Here is a 17,467-nt window from a genome sequence, read left to right as displayed (position 1 = left end):
TTACCATTATGGTATTGTGCACTATAAATTCATTTCTCAAGGTGCCACTGTGGAAAAGAAAAGATAAGTAGCAGTGTTGTACCAGCTGCAAGAGGTAACTCAATGAAAGTATCCAGAGTAGCAGGCAGCAAAAGATTGGAAGTTGTTGATGGCAGCACACCACACCTATTATGAACAACTTCTACTCATTTCTCATGCATCAAGAACTCGCTGCAATACTGTTATGTTACTGCATCCCCCCTTACTCATCTTATCTCTCAACCATAGATTTTTTTTCCTGAAGTTTAAATGTTCCTAAGTCTGTTGATTCCACAGCAAACAAGTAGTGATGTAATTCAAGATGCTTTTTTTTTTTTTTTGATTGGCACATCGGCTTCTGTGGCCATATTGTACCTCCCAAGGTTTTTGCAGTACTTTGATCCAAGCCCGAGGCGGGAATCGAACCCGCGACCTTTGGGTTGCCGGGCAGGTACTTTACCCACTCGGCTAGCCCGGTCGGCTATTCAAGATGCTCTTGTCAATATAATGCAAGGTGCAAGATATGGTATGTGAGAATTACAAGTTCAGGTGTCATCAGGAATGCAATGTGCCTATAAGGTGTCTTTGTGCAAAGTTTTATTCTTCCCCCCTCCAAAAAATAATTGGAGTTAGTTATTTTAATATATTGTTTATCATTCTTGGTTCTTATAACTCATGGCTGAAAACAAATTTATATGCTAATGTAATTGGCTAGTAACTTTTTAGTAATGTCTACGAGGTGTGACAATAAAGTTCTCGAACTGGTGCAATAAAAAGAACACAAAGTGAAGGGGGTCAAAAATGGCTTTATTTTTATTCAAAGTAATCACCACCCGACTGAATGCACTTATTACAATGTTCTAAAAGTTTCTGAAAAGAGTCATGAAGGCATCCAAAAAGATGTACAGTTCAGCAGTTACATTATTATTATTATTATTAGCTATACGGTGCAAGGAAGCCTGAGGCTTATGCTGCACCAGCCAAAAAAAAATTCCCGAGTTAACCTAAGAGAGAGAGAGAGACAAAAGTGGAAAGGAATAACCAAGAAAGAGAAGAATGATGATGTCCAGCTGAAGTTTTCCCACAGTTTGTCCATGACTAAGATTTACAATAAATGCAAGAAAATATCAGAGGGGATATTTTAAACACTGTGACACATCTTAACATGGAAGTGGATATTAAAGATGTGAACGAGTTGCTGGAGTTTGATAAAGAAAAACTCCCAACAAATAATTTGATTGAACTGCAGGCACAAGTGCATATTGAAGAAAGGGATGATAGTGATAAAGAAATTTCAAGTACCGCTTCAAGGAGCCTGAACTCAAAAGTTTAAGAGAATCATAAAGTTGGAAGAAACAACAGGGAAGAGACATTTCAATCTAAATGTCTTTTAACATTTAGATTGAAATCACAGAGGATTTCAATTTAAATGTTAAAAGAAGCAATCAGTCACTGATAGTATTCCTTGTTCATTTCCAAAATACACATGGTCTCATTTCCAATCTCAATGCTGTCCATTTCCACCTACAGTCTGCCAAGCCCACATACTTTTTCTGACAGGATCCCAATTATTGGTTGATTCAACCACTGCCCACATCAGTTGTCCTTCAACTTTCTCCAGTCCAACTTTGCTAACAGTGAGGTAATTTTCCTTGGAAATTACCTCATAATTTATAACTCCAGCTGGCATCAGTTTTCTAGTCACACATGTGATGCAGAGGGTTTTGCAATTACACTTGTTTACAAATTTAAGTTTGTTCACTGGGGTTTGAATTTCAAATATGACTTAGATTTTTTTTCTATCACATTCAGATACATCACAATTTAAGAAATAAAGTATTGTTTTTTACAAACGTATATAACTTTATTGTATTTAGTAATGACAAATTGATAGGATTACATTTTCATATATCAAAAAATACGTAAATACTAACAAGTATTAATCAAAATTCTGAAAATTTTATTAATCACACCTTTGTCTCTTTGTTTAAAAAGAATGCTTAATCTTTCTTTTAAGTACAGTGCCAGGTTTCTCCCTTTATAAACACCAGCGGTAGTCGGCCATCATGCTTGTATTCTACCTTCCCTAGTACCTCTGCTCCATTTCCTTTATGTCCTGATGGAATCTCTCTCTCCTTGTTCTTCGCACATCTGTGCAAGATTTTTGAGGGAAAAAATAAAGATGGGCATGCAAAAAGGGAATTTTGATGCTCTTATTGCAACCTAAATTGCAAAGCTTTTCGGGAATATTTTGAACAATTTTCTCATAATCCTGTGATTTATGATTTCCTAGAAAGTTTTCCATTACACTTTTAAAAGCAATCCAGGCTTCCCTTTCAGCGTTAGTCATAGTAGTTTCGAACTGACCGTCTAAAACCAATTTTCTAATTTGGGGACCAATGAAGATACCCTCAAGTTTTGCGTCACATAAACTGGGAAATTTACTGCAAAGGTACTTAAAGCAGTTGCTATCCTTATTCAGTGCTTTAGTAAATTACTTCATTATGCATAACTTGATATGCAGTGGGGGTAAAAGTATTTTATCTGGCTTCACCAAACTTTCGTGCACAATATTTTTTGACCACGGTGTAAGATTGTGCCTCCGAGGCCACTGCTTTTTTGTCCAATGCAGCGCTTTAGCTCTGCTATCCCATTCACAAATAAAGCATGGCATTTTAGTGTACCCATCCTGTTCCCCCAACAACAACATACATAACACTTTTAAGTCTCCACATAGTTGCCATTCGCGATCTTGATATTTAATTTTCTCCAGAAGCAACTTTAGATTGTCAAGTTTCTTTTAAGTAGACTGAATGAACAACTGGCACAGATGTGTACTTATCTCCATTATACAAGAGAACACCTTTTAAACCAGTCTTAGAAGAGTCTATAAATAGTCTCCATTCACTAGGAACATATGACGGAGCTCCTAAGGCTCTAATTAAACCAGCGATATCACTGCAATATATGAGAGGACCTTCTTGTAAAAAATACTATATAAACTCCCTTTCACGATTTCTGTACCAGGAAAATGATGTACCTGGAGCAATTAAGTTCTTCGCTTGAAGTCTGGATCCCAGAATTTCAGCAGAATACTTTGAAAGACCTAAGTCCCTTACTAAATTGTTCAGTTCGACTTGTGTGAATTGCTGTGCCATTAAAATATTTTCTGGTTGATAACATTCCTCTTCACTAACCTCTTTAGCTTCTGCTTCAGTGGAAGAAGATGTGGACTCCAAAGTTTCTGATGGAGGTTTTACAGGCAGATCAGGTCCATGTGGAACTGGTCTTATGGCTGATGGTAGCTGGATATTTGATGTCCTTTTTATTTTTTGAATTGTAACCTTTAACATCCCATACATTTTTTCTTTATGTCCTCATTATCTTGAAATCTTTCTTTTCAGGGCAGATTTCACCTTGGGAAAGAGGAAGAAGTCTGCTAGTGCTAGATTGAGAGAATAGCATGGATGGTTGATCTGTATAATGCCATATTTCATCAGAAATGACTTCACGACAAGTGCAGAAAGGGCGGGTGGCACTGTCATGCAATAAGAACCAGCTGCCTTTCTCTAGGAATTGTAGCCTCACCCGGAAAATGTGCTTCAATAGTCTTTGAAGCATCTGTACGTAGAATGCAGCATTGACTTTCTCCCCTCCAGATGTGAATTACAGTTTGTCAAAAAACATGATCAGTATCATCTTGATCCTGAACTTCTGTAAACAAAACCTTTTGGGCCTTGGTGATGATTTTTTAAGTCTACTGCATGCTCTGACACTTCATCTCTGGGTCACACCCAATACTCATCTCCAGTGACAATATAGTCGAGGAAAGTAGGATAGTCTTGACAAATCTGGATGAAGTCTTTGCATGATGGCACTCTTTGTGGCTTCTACTGATCCATGAGGCTGTGTGGCACAAATTTTGCCCAGACCTTCTTTTTCCCTAAATCTTCATGCAGAATTTGACAGATCATCTTATTCATATCTAACTCATCGGCCATCATTCTAAGGGTTAAACGATAATTACTTGCCACAATTTTTCAACTCTATCATCATGTTGAGAGGGTGACAGACACCCACTTTTTGGGTAATCGTGAACATCCTCACTCCCGTCTTTGAACCGCTTACACCATTCAAACAATGGTACAACTTAATACCTCATCAATGTAAACAGTTATTTCATACGTTTCTGTTGCAGATTTTCCCAGTTTAAAGCAAAATTTAATATTTGTTTGTTGTTTGTTCCATTGCAAAGCCATGACACAGAACATTAATGCTACTAATGAAACTGGTATTTGCAACCTGTCAGCCTACTGGACGATCTCTTAAGTTTGAACTACAACATGCCATTTCCATTTATTTTCAAACTCATTGAATGTGACCACACCTGTCTGGCAATTTTATTTTCACACCTCATATAGTAATGTATACAAACAAAAATGAGAATAAGTATTATTTTTACTTTTAAAAATTTAAACTCCCTTGTTTAGGTGCCTTTGTGGTGCAGAACAAACCTGCACACAGCAACCCTAGGTGCCACTTAAGAAGGTGAGACAACCAGTAGTTACACGCAATATAAAGCTTTAAACATTAAGGATTGTATAAAGATTGTCCAGCCATACCGGTTCCAGAACTGCTACTGGCAGTTGCAAAAGTGCATTTCTACTCAAGTAGAGCACTTTTTTTCTTTTTTTAAAAAGTGGCTGTGTTTAGGTTTAGTTATGTTTAATATGCAAATCTGGAAATTTTGACTGTACATGTACTTCATTATAATGGAGTGTATACAGTAGGCTGTGTGTCTGAACCAACACAATACTATTCTGCTAATTCCAGATTTCAGCAGAACTGAGCTTTCATGCTAGTGGCAGCAGCATTGCCAACTGGAAAAAAGTAAGTATTTTCACAGTATTCATATTTAATACACACCAAAGTTTCGGGCTGATAACATAGGAAAATAAAAACTAGTCTTATATTTAGAAAATAGAAACTAAATGTGCAACTGATGAGCCGCATTTCAAATCCCTAACTCAAGTATTTCTAGGTGAGGTCAATACTTATTGACCACCCCTTGTACATTGTAAAATCAGCATTTTCAAATGTGTGAAATCTCTGCAAAATAGTGCAGTTGAAATAAACTCAAAATAAAATTCACTAACAATAGAAATTTGTAAAATCAGCCAAGAGTTGTTAACAAACATTGTAGCACACCAATAACTTAAGTCAACCCAAAAGCAAGCAAATTTATGTTAAATAATGCTGATTGTTATGGCATAATCAAGATTACTTGTTCGTGCCAAAAAAATAAAAAAAGATATTTTTCAAAAAAGCTGATAGGTGATTTGGACTGACCAGGCCTGCTGTGAATCAAATTTGAAATTAGCTCAACAATATAGTTGACAACTATGAAGGAAAAATGGACTAAAATATCAGCTACTACTGCTATAAATCAATGGAATATGTTCACAAAAGGATCATGGCTGTTAGGCCTACAGTTATTAATTTCCAAGGTAAGCATCCACTTGCTAGGATAGCACTGGCATCTGAATACCATTGAGAATATAATGTGTGCGTATATACACACACACATCATATGGCTCAATGTTATTTACATCCTATATGATTTAATAGAAATCATAATGAATCTTATTGAGTCTGAGAGGTAAGACTAAGTAAACTAGATAGCATCAATTAAAAAAAAAAAAAAAGTAAGTTTAATAGCCAGTACAGGAACAAAATTTTCTTATACTAATTATCACCAGTTCTCTGCCTAAAACACTGGTATATACTTTGAGAATAAATGGAATTGTGAAAAGGACAAGAGACAATTTCTTAAATAGAATCCTCTTTAGAAATTAAACTTATATGAAAGTACACTATATCCTTCTTACCTGAAGATCAAGTTTTTGTAAAAGATCATCTAAAGTTTGAGGTTTATTGATATCATTATTTTCATCTGAGTGTCTTTTAGTGTGGCGGCGGCTTTTTCGATGTTCTCTGGGAAGTTCTTCAACATTAATAAATTTGAAGTGACCTACTTGACCTCGCAAGCGTCCTATCCACAAACCAGTATTGGGTTTTTCAATGATATCAATAATATCTCCTTCCTGTAAAAATAAATTTTAAAATTTTGTAAAAGCACTCTCCAAGTAATTAAAAAATAAATAAAATAATATAATTAGTATAAATTGTATTACATAAGTTTCCTTTGATCCTTTTTATGGTTATTTTAATTTTTTATTATTTATTTGAAAGAATTTTTAAAAATAAGTGAATAGTTAAATACATATAAACATAGCAAAATAGCAAAAATAACAGACAAGGGCTTCCTCCCCCAATTGATATTTACAACTGGTTATAATCAGTTGAAAAAGAGACATTATGTTGTGCTATTATTCGCCTTAAGGATATAATTTGAGATAAAGGGTGCTATACTACCATGTATTATTATTAAGACATTTACTTGAGATTACACTTGTCATCAGACCTGAAACTGGGGTGACTTCTGGAAATGATGATTGATGGCAATAAAATTTTTATAAGTTATAATTTAAATTACCTTGTGACCATGACTGATGGAAGTAGATAGTAAGAGGATCTTTACTTATGTTGCAAGGGCTGGATTTAAGAGCACTGCTTTGGAAAAATATTTCCAAAGTCTTTCTACAGTTTCAGTGTGAAATAAATCAAAAGTATACTTGGCCAAAGGAGATTCCTTATTTCCTACTGATGGCTAAGGCCACATAAAACATTGGACAAAGGATGGGATGAAATATGCTTCATTAAAGGTTCTTCTGGTGTACAAAAGATTGAGATAACTATTTTTTTTTAATTCCCAAATGTCTCTGTATCAGAGACCATGGGCTATGAGCATTGCTGGGATGATTGAGGTTTTCTTGGCAAAAAATATTTCCAGTCTTTCTACAGTTTCAGTGTGAAATAAATCAAACTATGCTTGGCCAAAGGATGAAATATGCTTCTTTGAAGGTTCTTCTGGTGTACAAAAGATTAAAAGCAATAATTCAGACACAGCATACGTTTATTAAGAGAAAGTCTTGTCTAACAAATCTGATTGGATATTATGATGTGGTTACAAAGGAACTGGATGCAAAAAATAATTTTGATATAATTTTGACATCAAAGCTTTTGACACTGTTGCGCAGGGAAGACTACTGTACAAATTGGAACAGAATGGTATTAAGTGTAAGTTGCTACAATTGATAAAAGGATGGTTGAGTGGGAGAAGACAGATGGTAATCAATGGCTGCTGCTCTTCGTAGACTAATGTTATTAGTGGAGTTCCACAGGGTTCGGTGTTGGGCCCACAGTTGTTTTGTATATTCATCAATGATATTGATGAAGGTATATCAGGCTTAGTGTCGAAGTTTGCAGATGGTCAGGCCATGCCTTGAGTACTGCGTACAGGTTTGGAGGCCTCATTTTAGGAAGGATGTAGATTTGCTTGATAGTGTACAGAGAAGGGCAACAAGATTGGTGAGGGGAATGAAGGGATCCTCTTACCAAGAGAGGCTTAAGTTCTGCAAATTGCAGTGGCTGGAGACTAGGCACCTGCAAGGTGATCTGATTGAGGTGTATAAGGCCTTGAATGGGTTGAGCACGCTGAATTCTGAAGGGATTCTTCCACTTACTCAGATTACGAACCTAAGGGGGCATAAATTTGCCTTTAGCCAGTGGGTGGTTAATTACTGGAACAAACTTCCACCTGTCGTTGTGGAAGGTGATAGGTTAAATAAATTTAAGGAGGAACTGGACAAGCATTTAGAGGGAATGGTCATGTGAATTTTTTTTTTTTTTTTTTTTGGCTAATGCTACATAAGCTCATATGCTTGCTTTCTTGCATTACATGCCACAATTCATCACTTGCATCACTGAAGAAGACGAATATCGAAATTGGTGAAATTTTGAGTAAGCTCTCTATTACTAAAAAATTTTAAATTATTATTTGAAAGGTCACGAAAATGGAATGTATGGAAGGGCAGAAGGTGAAATTAAATTTGAAATGCTGGAGGAGGTAACAGTATCATATGGTGGTTATATGACATTAAACGGAGGAATAATGTTCCAATTGATAGATTCTAGAAGGTGGGGGGGGGCAACATATGAAAAGGAAAATAAAGCTGGATATTGGCATCAGGTAAAATCTATGCAAGCAACTTAGAGAAGAGTTTGACATATTGAAGTCGAAGACATCATGAATATAACCTTTGAGAGGACCCATTAGGCCAAACAGGAAATGACAGGATCAAATATTCACACAAGACAAGAGACACACACACACACACACAGAATGTATTCATATTCACACTAGAATGCACTCAGAAATGCATTAACACAGCTGGACTACAGCAATTTTTTCTGTCCAACACCATCAGGAACAACAACAATCTTCACATAGACTCAGAAAGGTTATGCACAGAAAAACTACAGGAGGAAAATTTTCAAAATGTATACCTCCACTTTTAAATGCTGCAATCAGATGATTAAGGGAAGCCACCGAAGAAATTTGAATGCCGAAAACAACAATGAAAATGAAGTGAAATTTGGGCGAGGGAGACTGATTGTGTAAACAGTTAAAAATGAAAAGTAAAATCCTCAGTTTGTATTATGCTTTCTTGTTTTGTACTGTCTTGCTGTACATATCTGTGTTTATGTAAATATTTAAATTTTCCATTATTTATTATTAAATTAAAGTTACATAATAAATATAACAATATTAATTGTTATACACCAATTAAATTTAATTAATGTGTAATACAATATGTATGTATATATACACACCTCCTGGTCAACGGCCATAACCAGGTGTCTCCTAGGGAAAAATAAAGCTAATAATGATAGAAAAATTATAGAAAAGTCATGGTAACATAACAAGAACTTGCATTTAGGATTTTTGATCTTGAAAAGGCAAACAAGGATAATCTTTTAAGGGGAATAAAAATGCTTGTATAAAAATAGGCTAATCTGTAGTGAGGCTTGAGGGAATCAATGGAAAATAAATTTGGTGTGAAGCAGGGCTGCACTTTATCGTCACTTAATTGTTTACAATAACCATTTAATGAAAGAATATAAATTATAACAGAATTTAGTGAAAGATATAAAAATTGTATCATTATTATAAGTAGATGATATTCTGCTGTTAAACAGTAGCTTGCAAGGTCTTCAAGAATCTCTGAATAAAAGAGATAAAGGTTACAGAGACAATTAGCTACACAAAAGTACAAGTTATGAAAGCTGAAAGAAATAAGGAAAATTTGGAGCATTAAATTAAATAACCAAAAATTGAAACAAATTAGTAATTTTGTGTAACTAGGAATAGTCTTTAATGAAGATGGAAGATAAGCCTATTTTAACCTCCGGAACTGGGGGCTGGATAAAATAGGCTATTAGTGTTAGTTGAGGCTTATAATGCAAGAAAGCAAGCTTATACAGCATCAGCCGAAAAAAAAAAAAAACTTCCCATTATACCCATCCGGTCACTCCAAATGTTTGTCTAGTTCAGCCTTAAATTTATTTAAGCTCTCAACTTCCACAACAACAGATGGAAGTCTGTTCCAGCAATCGACTACCCATTGACTAAAGGCAAACTGCCGCACATCTATTCTACAATTGTCTTTCCTCAATTTTAATATATGCCCCCTCAGGTTCTTAGTCTGAGCAAGCAGAAGTATCTCATTAGCATTGAGCCTGCTCAAACCATTCAAGGCCTTATACACCTCAATCAGATCACCTCGCAGGTGCCTAGTTTCCAGATGCTGCAGCTTGCAGAACTTAAGCCTTTCTTCATAAGCGCACCCCTTTGTTCCTCTCACCAATCTTGTTGCCCTTCTCTGTACTTGTTCTAGCAAATCTACATCCTTCCTAAAACGAGACCTCCAGACCTGTATACAATACTCAAGGTGTGGCCTGACCATTGCCTTAAACAAAGGGATATCACCTCCTTGTCTCTGCTAGCAAAATTCCTATATATCATTGACAAAACTCCATGACCTGCTTTGGCAGCCAGTCTGCACTGCTCAGAGAACTTCATATCTGACTGCACAATTATCCCCAAGTCTTTTTCATTCTCCACCTTCCTGAGTGTAGTACCACACAGTTGGTATGTTTCTCTTGGGTTACTGCTACCCATATACAGAACTTTGCATTTCTCAATGTTAGACTTAAGTTGCCACTTTTCAGCCCATCCGCCTAAATTTTCTAGATCCTGTTGCAGTAACATACTGTCTTTAGTGTCATTAACAACCCTGTCAACCTTTGTATCATCTGCAAACTTGGACATTAAGCCTGATATCATTGATAAATACACAAAACAACAATGGGCCCAGTACCAAACACAGGGGGGACTCTGCTAATAACATTAATCCACATACAGCATTGTCCATTTATTACCACTCTCTGCCGTCTCCCACTCAACCATCCCTTTATCCATTGTAGTAATTTGCCCTTAATGCCATACCACTCCAATTTCTACAGCAGTCTTCCATGTGCAACTGTATTAAAAGCTTTCCTGAAATCCAAGTATATGATATCAAGATTATTTTTAGCATCCGGTTCCTTTGTGACCACATCGTAGTATCCAATCAAACTGGTTATACAAGACTTCCCCTTAACAAACCCAGGCTGTTTCTGAACTATTGCTGCTGTCTTGTCTAGGTGATCCTGTATCACCTCGTTAACCAGTGACTCCATTAATTACACCGGAACAGAAGTTAAAGTAACAGGTCTATAAATATTGGTGTCACCCTTTGAACCCCCTTTGTGAATTGGGGATACATTTGCACATCTCCAGTCCATAGGAACCACCCCTGTCTCTAGGGATGCTCTCATAATTATTTCTAAGGGTTTACTTACTTCCCTTGCTGCCTCCTTCATTATAACTGGATAGATTCCATCTGCTCGAGACACTTTTTTATGTTTAACTTCAACAATTTTTCCTCCACTTTGCTCTTAAATATCATAAAATCACTTAGCTCCCTGTTGGATTATGATAAAATTCTGGCATTCCCCTCCTTGAATAACTACTCATGTGTGAAAGTAGATGCAAAATATTCATTCAGTTTATCAGCCACTTGAGTAGGTTCATCAATAGTCGAACCATCATTATTAAGTGGACCAATCTGATTCATCCCCTTCCTTCTAGAGTTTACATAAGTAAAGAACTCTTTGCTGTTTTTCTTTGTGTCCTTTGCCAAAGATTTCTCATAATCTGCCTTCGCCTGCCTAACCTCCTTTGTGACTTGATTACAGACTAGCTTATATCTGTCGCAGGCTTCTGTGTTGCCTGATAATTTATATGCATCCCATGCATTTTTCTTCTCTGCCACGAGCCTCATTAATTCATCCGACATCCATTTAGGCCTGAACCTTGAACAGTATTTCTTAGTTGATATGAAAAGCCTATTAGCCTTCAAGATTAAGTCCCTGAAGGCTTCCCATTTAGAATTCACTGTTGGTAACATCATCAGTTAATCCCACTCTATAGAATTTAAAAACTGTCTGAGACCTATGTAGTCACCTTTACAAAAACAAAAACCCTTCCCTTTACCCTTGATCATAGTTACATCTTTAAGGAAATCCCACAGTATTTCTTACACTGTGATCACTGTCACCGTGGTTCCTTTATCTGCAAATTCCTAATGCATGCGTCATCACTGCTGATAATCAAATCAAGGGTATTACTTCTTCTGGTTACCCCTCAAACATGTTGCTGTAGAAAACAATCCTCCAACAAATCCACAGAAGTCTTGCTAGCATGCAAGTGACCAATGCACAAGTTCCACTCAATATCTGGAAAGTTAAAATCCCCCATTACAAGACATTCTGATTTACTGGCCCATTCTAGTTCTCTGCACAATTGTTCATTGTACTCATCAGCGTCATTAGGCCTATAACATACTCCTACTCTCATTTTCTCTTTCCCAGTGTTTGTCACACCAAACAAACTCAACATTGCACTGACCACACGTGTCAACTGAATGCACTTCCTTAGATTTTATGTGTTATGCTGTTAGTCTTAACTAACAGCATAACCCCTCCTCCCTTCCTAACTTGTCTGTCCATTCTGTACACATTGTACTCCCTAAATTGCAATTCTGCACTGCTTATATCTGTGTGACACCATGTCTCTGATATCCCAACAATATCTGCCTTTGATGTCTTGATCAGCACTCCAAATTCATCAATTTTATTTACTATATTTCTGGCATTAGTATACATGCACTTGTTTTTACTCTTAGTTACCCTAACACAGCCCCATGTATTTACTAGTTCTGTGATGACTCCCAGCAGCCCTTGAAATCCCCAGCAACTTGCTCTCTAGGCTGCTGCTCATTACAATAGAAGCAGTGCAAGAATCATTTCGCTTCTGTCTGTGGCTAGCTATTGTTAATCTTTTAGTCTGTGACCCCCAAACTAGCAGTTTTCCGACCCACCTAACACTGCCTCGATAGCATTAGCAAATATTCTTCACTATCATTGAGGAAACTCTTAAGGTTTCCTCAATGATAGTGGTAAAAACTCTTGCACCACCTTTGTTCAAACATATTCCGTCTCTCTACAAAATAAGTTCCTTCTACCTACAAGTGCAAGGCAAGCTGATAAAAATTTTCTCTACAGAAGCCCTTCAAAGTCTCTCCAGTCTTGAGTTAATCCACAACTTTTAGCATGTAGTTCCTCCTATCAAGCTGTTCAGAACTGCAGACATGTACAACACGTCTGTTATACATGTCTATGTTTCGTAAAGGCGACTATGATGGTCTGAGACAGTATTTAAATTCTATACAGTGGGACCAACTGATGACGTTACCAACAGCAAACTAAAAATGGGAAGCATTCAAGGAACTAATCTTGGAGGCTACCAGGCTTTACATACCAACTAAGAAATATTGTTCAAGGTTTAGGCCTAAATGGTTGTCAGATGAATTAATGAGACATGTGGCAGAGAAGAAAAATGCATGGGATACATACAAATTAATGGGTGACATGGAAGCCTATGATAGATATAAGTTGGTCTGTAACCAAGTCACAAAGGAGATTAGGCAGGCAAAGGCAGACTACGAAAAATCCTTGGCAAAGGATGCAAAGAAAAACAGAAAAGAGTTCTTTACATATTTGAACTCAAGAAGGAAAGGGATGAATCAGATTGGTCCACTGGATATTGATGGTTCAACAGTTGAGGATCCTGCTCAGGTGGCTAACAATCTAAACGAGTATTTTGCATCTACATTCACGCATGAGGAGTTATTCAGGAAGGAGAATGATGTAGGTAAAGTAAACATTGGCAGTGGGCTGGATGATTTTGTAATAACTGAGAGGAAAGTGGAGGAGAGATTGTTGAGGATAAACATAAAAAAGGCACCTGAGGTGGATGGGATCTATCCAGTTATATTAAAGGAGGCAGCAAAGGAAGTATGCAAACCCCTAGCCATAATTATGAGAGCTTCTTTGGACTCAGGGGAGGTACCCATTGACTGGAGATGTGCAAATGTAACCCCAATTCACAAAGGAGGATCAAAGGCTGACACAAGTAATTATAGACCTGTTAGTTTAACTTCTGTTCCAGGTAAATTAATGGAGGCACTGGTTAAAGAAGCACTGCAGGATCATCTAGACAAGAATTCAGTTATAGCTCAGACGCAGCATGGTTTTGTTAAGGGCAGGTCTTGCCTGACCAATGTGATTGGATACTATGATGTAGTCACAAAAGAACTGGATGCAGGGAATAACTTTGATATTATATATTTGGATCTTAGAAAGGCTTTTGATACTGTTGCACATGGAAGACTGCTGCACAAATTGGAGCAGTGTGGCATTGGAGGCAAATTGCTGCTATGGATAAGGGGATGGTTGAGTGGCAGAAGACAGAGAGTGGTAATCAATGGACACTGCTCAACGTGGACTAATGTTATTAGTGGAGTTCCTCAAGGTTCAGTGTTGGGTCCGTTGTTGTTTTCGGTGTTTATGAATGATATTGATGATGGGATATCAAGTTTAATGTCCAAGTTTGCAGATGATACAAAGGTTGGCAGGGTCGTTAAGGACACTACTGACGCTATGCTGCTGCAACAGGATCTGGAAAGGTTGAACAGATGGGCTGAGAGGTGGCAAATGAAGTTTAACATTGACAAATGTAAAGTACTACATATGGGAAACAGTAACCCCAGAGCAACGTATCAACTCTGCGGTACTACACTGACAGTGGTGGAGAATGAAAAGGACCTGGGGGTAATTGTGCAGGCAGATATGAAGTTCTCTGAGCAGTGCAGACGAGCTGCAAGAGTAGCTCATGGTGTCTTGTCAATGATATACAGGAATTTTTCTAGCAGGGATAAGGAGGTGATTATTCCCTTGTATAAGGCAATGGTTAGGCCACATCTTGAGTACTGTATACAGGTCTGGAGGCCTCATTTCAAGAAGGATGTAGAACTGCTGGAACGGGTACAGAGAAGGGCAACAAGATTAGTGAATGGAACAAAGGGTTGCTCTTACGAAGAAAGGCTTAAGTTTTGCAAATTACAGAGTCTGGAGACTAGGCACCGGCGAGGTGTATAAGGCTTTGAATGGTTTGAGCATGCTCAATGCCAATGGGATTCTTCATCTTGCTCAGAATAATCACCTCAGAGGGCATAAATTCAAATTGAGGAAGGACGGATGTCGGATAGACGTGCGGAAATTTGCCTTTGGCCAGCGGGTGGTTGGTTGGTGGAACCGACTTCCATCACTTGTTGTTGAAGTTGATAGCCTGAACAAATTTAAAGCTCAACTGGACAGGTATTTCGAACGAACAGAGGGGTGAAATGGGAGTGGGGTGTTTTTTTTTTTTTTTTTTTTTTGGCTGATGCTGAATAAGCTTGCTTTCTTGCATCATATGCCTCTACTAATGCTAATAATGCTAATGCTAATGTATAACATGTCTGTTATACATGTCTGCAGTTTTATCATTATAGAAAATACAGCTTGCTATGCAGGCAATTTGCTTATATGTAGCTTAATTGTTCACCAGCTATATCAGAAAACTGCTTTTTAAGACTAAGATTTAAAAAATAAGTAAATAAAAGGTTACCTTTCCCTAATTATTACTTTTAAATGTCATTACCTTCATGGGTTACTTCCATTAAGAGATAACTACAATTTTAACCATTGTTACACCTGGCAAAGGTAATTACTGCCATGTAGTTTAAAGTGTAGTCATCTCTTAATAAAAAAATAATTACCTGTTTCACCAAAAAATAAACAAAGTGATCTATCTGCTTGAGTATTTTAATACTGATTCTGCCTGGGTTGCCAGCACACAATTTAACAATGAAGATTGGTGCTGTTATAATCTTGTTACAAATGTGAGCAATTAATTCTGAAATCTGCAATGGAACATAACTGATTAGGTTGTGTGGTTGCACTGCAAGATTGTTACATGTGAGGTGCTTGCAAGGGGCAAAGTTGCCTCAATCATGCCCATATCTTATATTTGTTTAGACACTAGTGGTGACACTGTTGCACATGGAAGGCTACTGTACAAACTGGAGCAGAATGGTATTAAGGGTAAGTTGCTACAATGGATAAAAGGATGGTTGAGTGGGAGAAGACACAGGGTGGTAATCAATGGGTGCTGCTCTTCGTGGACTAATGTTATTAGTGGAGTCCCACAGGGTTTGGTGTTGGGTCCACTGTTGTTTTGTATATTTATCAATGATATTGATGAAGGTATATCAGGCTTAGTATTGAAGTTTGCAGATGATACAAAGGTTGGCAGGGTTGTTAATGACAGTAATGGCAGTGTGTTACTGCAACAGGATCTAGAAAATGTGGGCAGATGGGCTGATAAGTGGCAACTGAAGTTTAACATTGAAAAATGCAAAGTACTGCATATGGGTAGAAGTAATCCCAGAGAAACATACCAACTGTGTGGTACTACACTTAAGGTGGTAGAAAATGAAAAAGACCTGGGAGTAATTGTGCAGTCAGATATGAAGTTTTCTGGGCAATGCAGACAGGCTGCCAGGGCAGGTCATAGGGTGTTGTCAATGATAAACAGGAATTTTGCTAGCAGGGAAAAGGAGTGATTGTCCTTCTGTATAAGGCAATGGTCAGGCCATGCCTTGAGTACTGTGTGCAGGTCTGGAGGCCTCATTTTAGTAAGGATGTAGATTTGCGTGAGCGTGTACAGAGAAGGGCAACAAGATTGGTGAGGGGAATGAAGGGATCCTCTTACCAGGAGAGGCTTAGGTTCTGCAAATTGCAGCAGCTGGAGCCTAGGCACCTGCACGGTGATTTGATTGAGGTGTATAAGGCCTTGAATGGGTTGAGCACGCTGAATTCTGATGGGATTCTTCCACTTGTTCAGATTACGAACCTAAGGGGCATAAACTGAAATTGAGGAAGGACAGATGTAGAATAGATGTGCAGAAATTTGCCTTTAGCCAGCAGGTGGTTAATTGCTGGAACAAACTTCCATCTGTTGTTGTGGAAGTTGATAGGTTAAATATATTTAAGGAGAAACTGGACAAACATTCAGAGGGGATTGTTTTGTAATTTTTTTTTTTTTTTTTGGGTGATGCTGCATAAGCTCATACACTTGCTTTCTTGCATCACATGCCACTACTACTACAAACTTGAAATTCATTCTGCAATGACTATAACAGCATTTAGTATAATCCAAAACAAATTCAATAAACATATTAATTAGAACGTAGTGAGCGTAAACATTACAGCATTCATGCAGAACAGCAAATACAATTTTAGAAATTACAAAACACTTTTTAATATGACGTTTTAAGTTTTTCTTTTGAAGGAAAATGTGATTACAAAATGATCCAAAAGGTGTTTTAAAGATAAAAGGTATAGTAATGCTAAGAAATTCTATTTATATTTTGTACTGTTATTATTATAAAGCAAGTACTTGTAAATTTGAAGAAAAAGACTTTTGACCACATTATCAAAATGATTTTTTCCTTCAGGAAAAAAATCATTTTGGATATTAATAAATATGAAAAAGCTGTTTTTAAAGTAATTATCTCAATTTTTTTTTCTCCTTTTCAACAAGCTTTATAATATAACTTACCCTGAAAGCTAAGCCATCCTTATCGTAAGGACTTGGAGTATAATCCACTAGAGCTCTAGCTTGGCCTAAAATAGCACCAACAGGAGGTGAATTATCATCCTCTCCAGTAGAAGTAGAACTACGGTTACTACTGGTTGGTGTCTGAGCTTGTGGACCTGCAAAGGATAATTCTATCAGTGTTTAATTTTATACTATAGCACATGCCACATAAATCTGAAGACTTTTCATTATTAACTGAAATGGTTTATCACTTTTCTAATGTCTCTATAACCAAACTTATCTAATACTTCAAATTCATCAAATTTATTTACTGTTCATAATAGTGTATATGCATGTCTGTGCTCTTAGTAACCCAAACACAGCCCATATAGTTGCTTG

The 17,467-nt window shown here is 37.1% G+C and overlaps 1 protein-coding gene across 3 annotated transcripts in view; it reads right to left on the bottom strand.

The window, feature by feature from the left end:
• Positions 1 to 17,467, bottom strand: part of LOC150091435 (SAM and SH3 domain-containing protein 1-like) — a 611,903-nt gene that overhangs the window by 25,259 nt on the left and 569,177 nt on the right. For all 3 annotated transcript variants that reach the window (XM_090375439.1, XM_090375458.1, XM_090375448.1), the window contains 2 exons: positions 17,090 to 17,244; positions 5,907 to 6,122 (listed from right to left, as the gene is read on the bottom strand). In XM_090375439.1, coding sequence (XP_090231565.1) covers positions 5,907 to 6,122; positions 17,090 to 17,244 — 371 coding nt within the window. The remainder of the gene's footprint in view (positions 1 to 5,906; positions 6,123 to 17,089; positions 17,245 to 17,467) is intronic.

This window comes from Mastigoproctus giganteus, chromosome 1 (genome assembly GCF_048544385.1).
Source record: "Mastigoproctus giganteus isolate SK-2022 chromosome 1, ASM4854438v1, whole genome shotgun sequence".
Taxonomy (NCBI): Eukaryota; Metazoa; Arthropoda; class Arachnida; order Uropygi; family Thelyphonidae; genus Mastigoproctus; species Mastigoproctus giganteus.
Note: the sequence above shows the minus strand (reverse complement) of the source record. Positions and strands in the feature narration are given on the sequence as shown.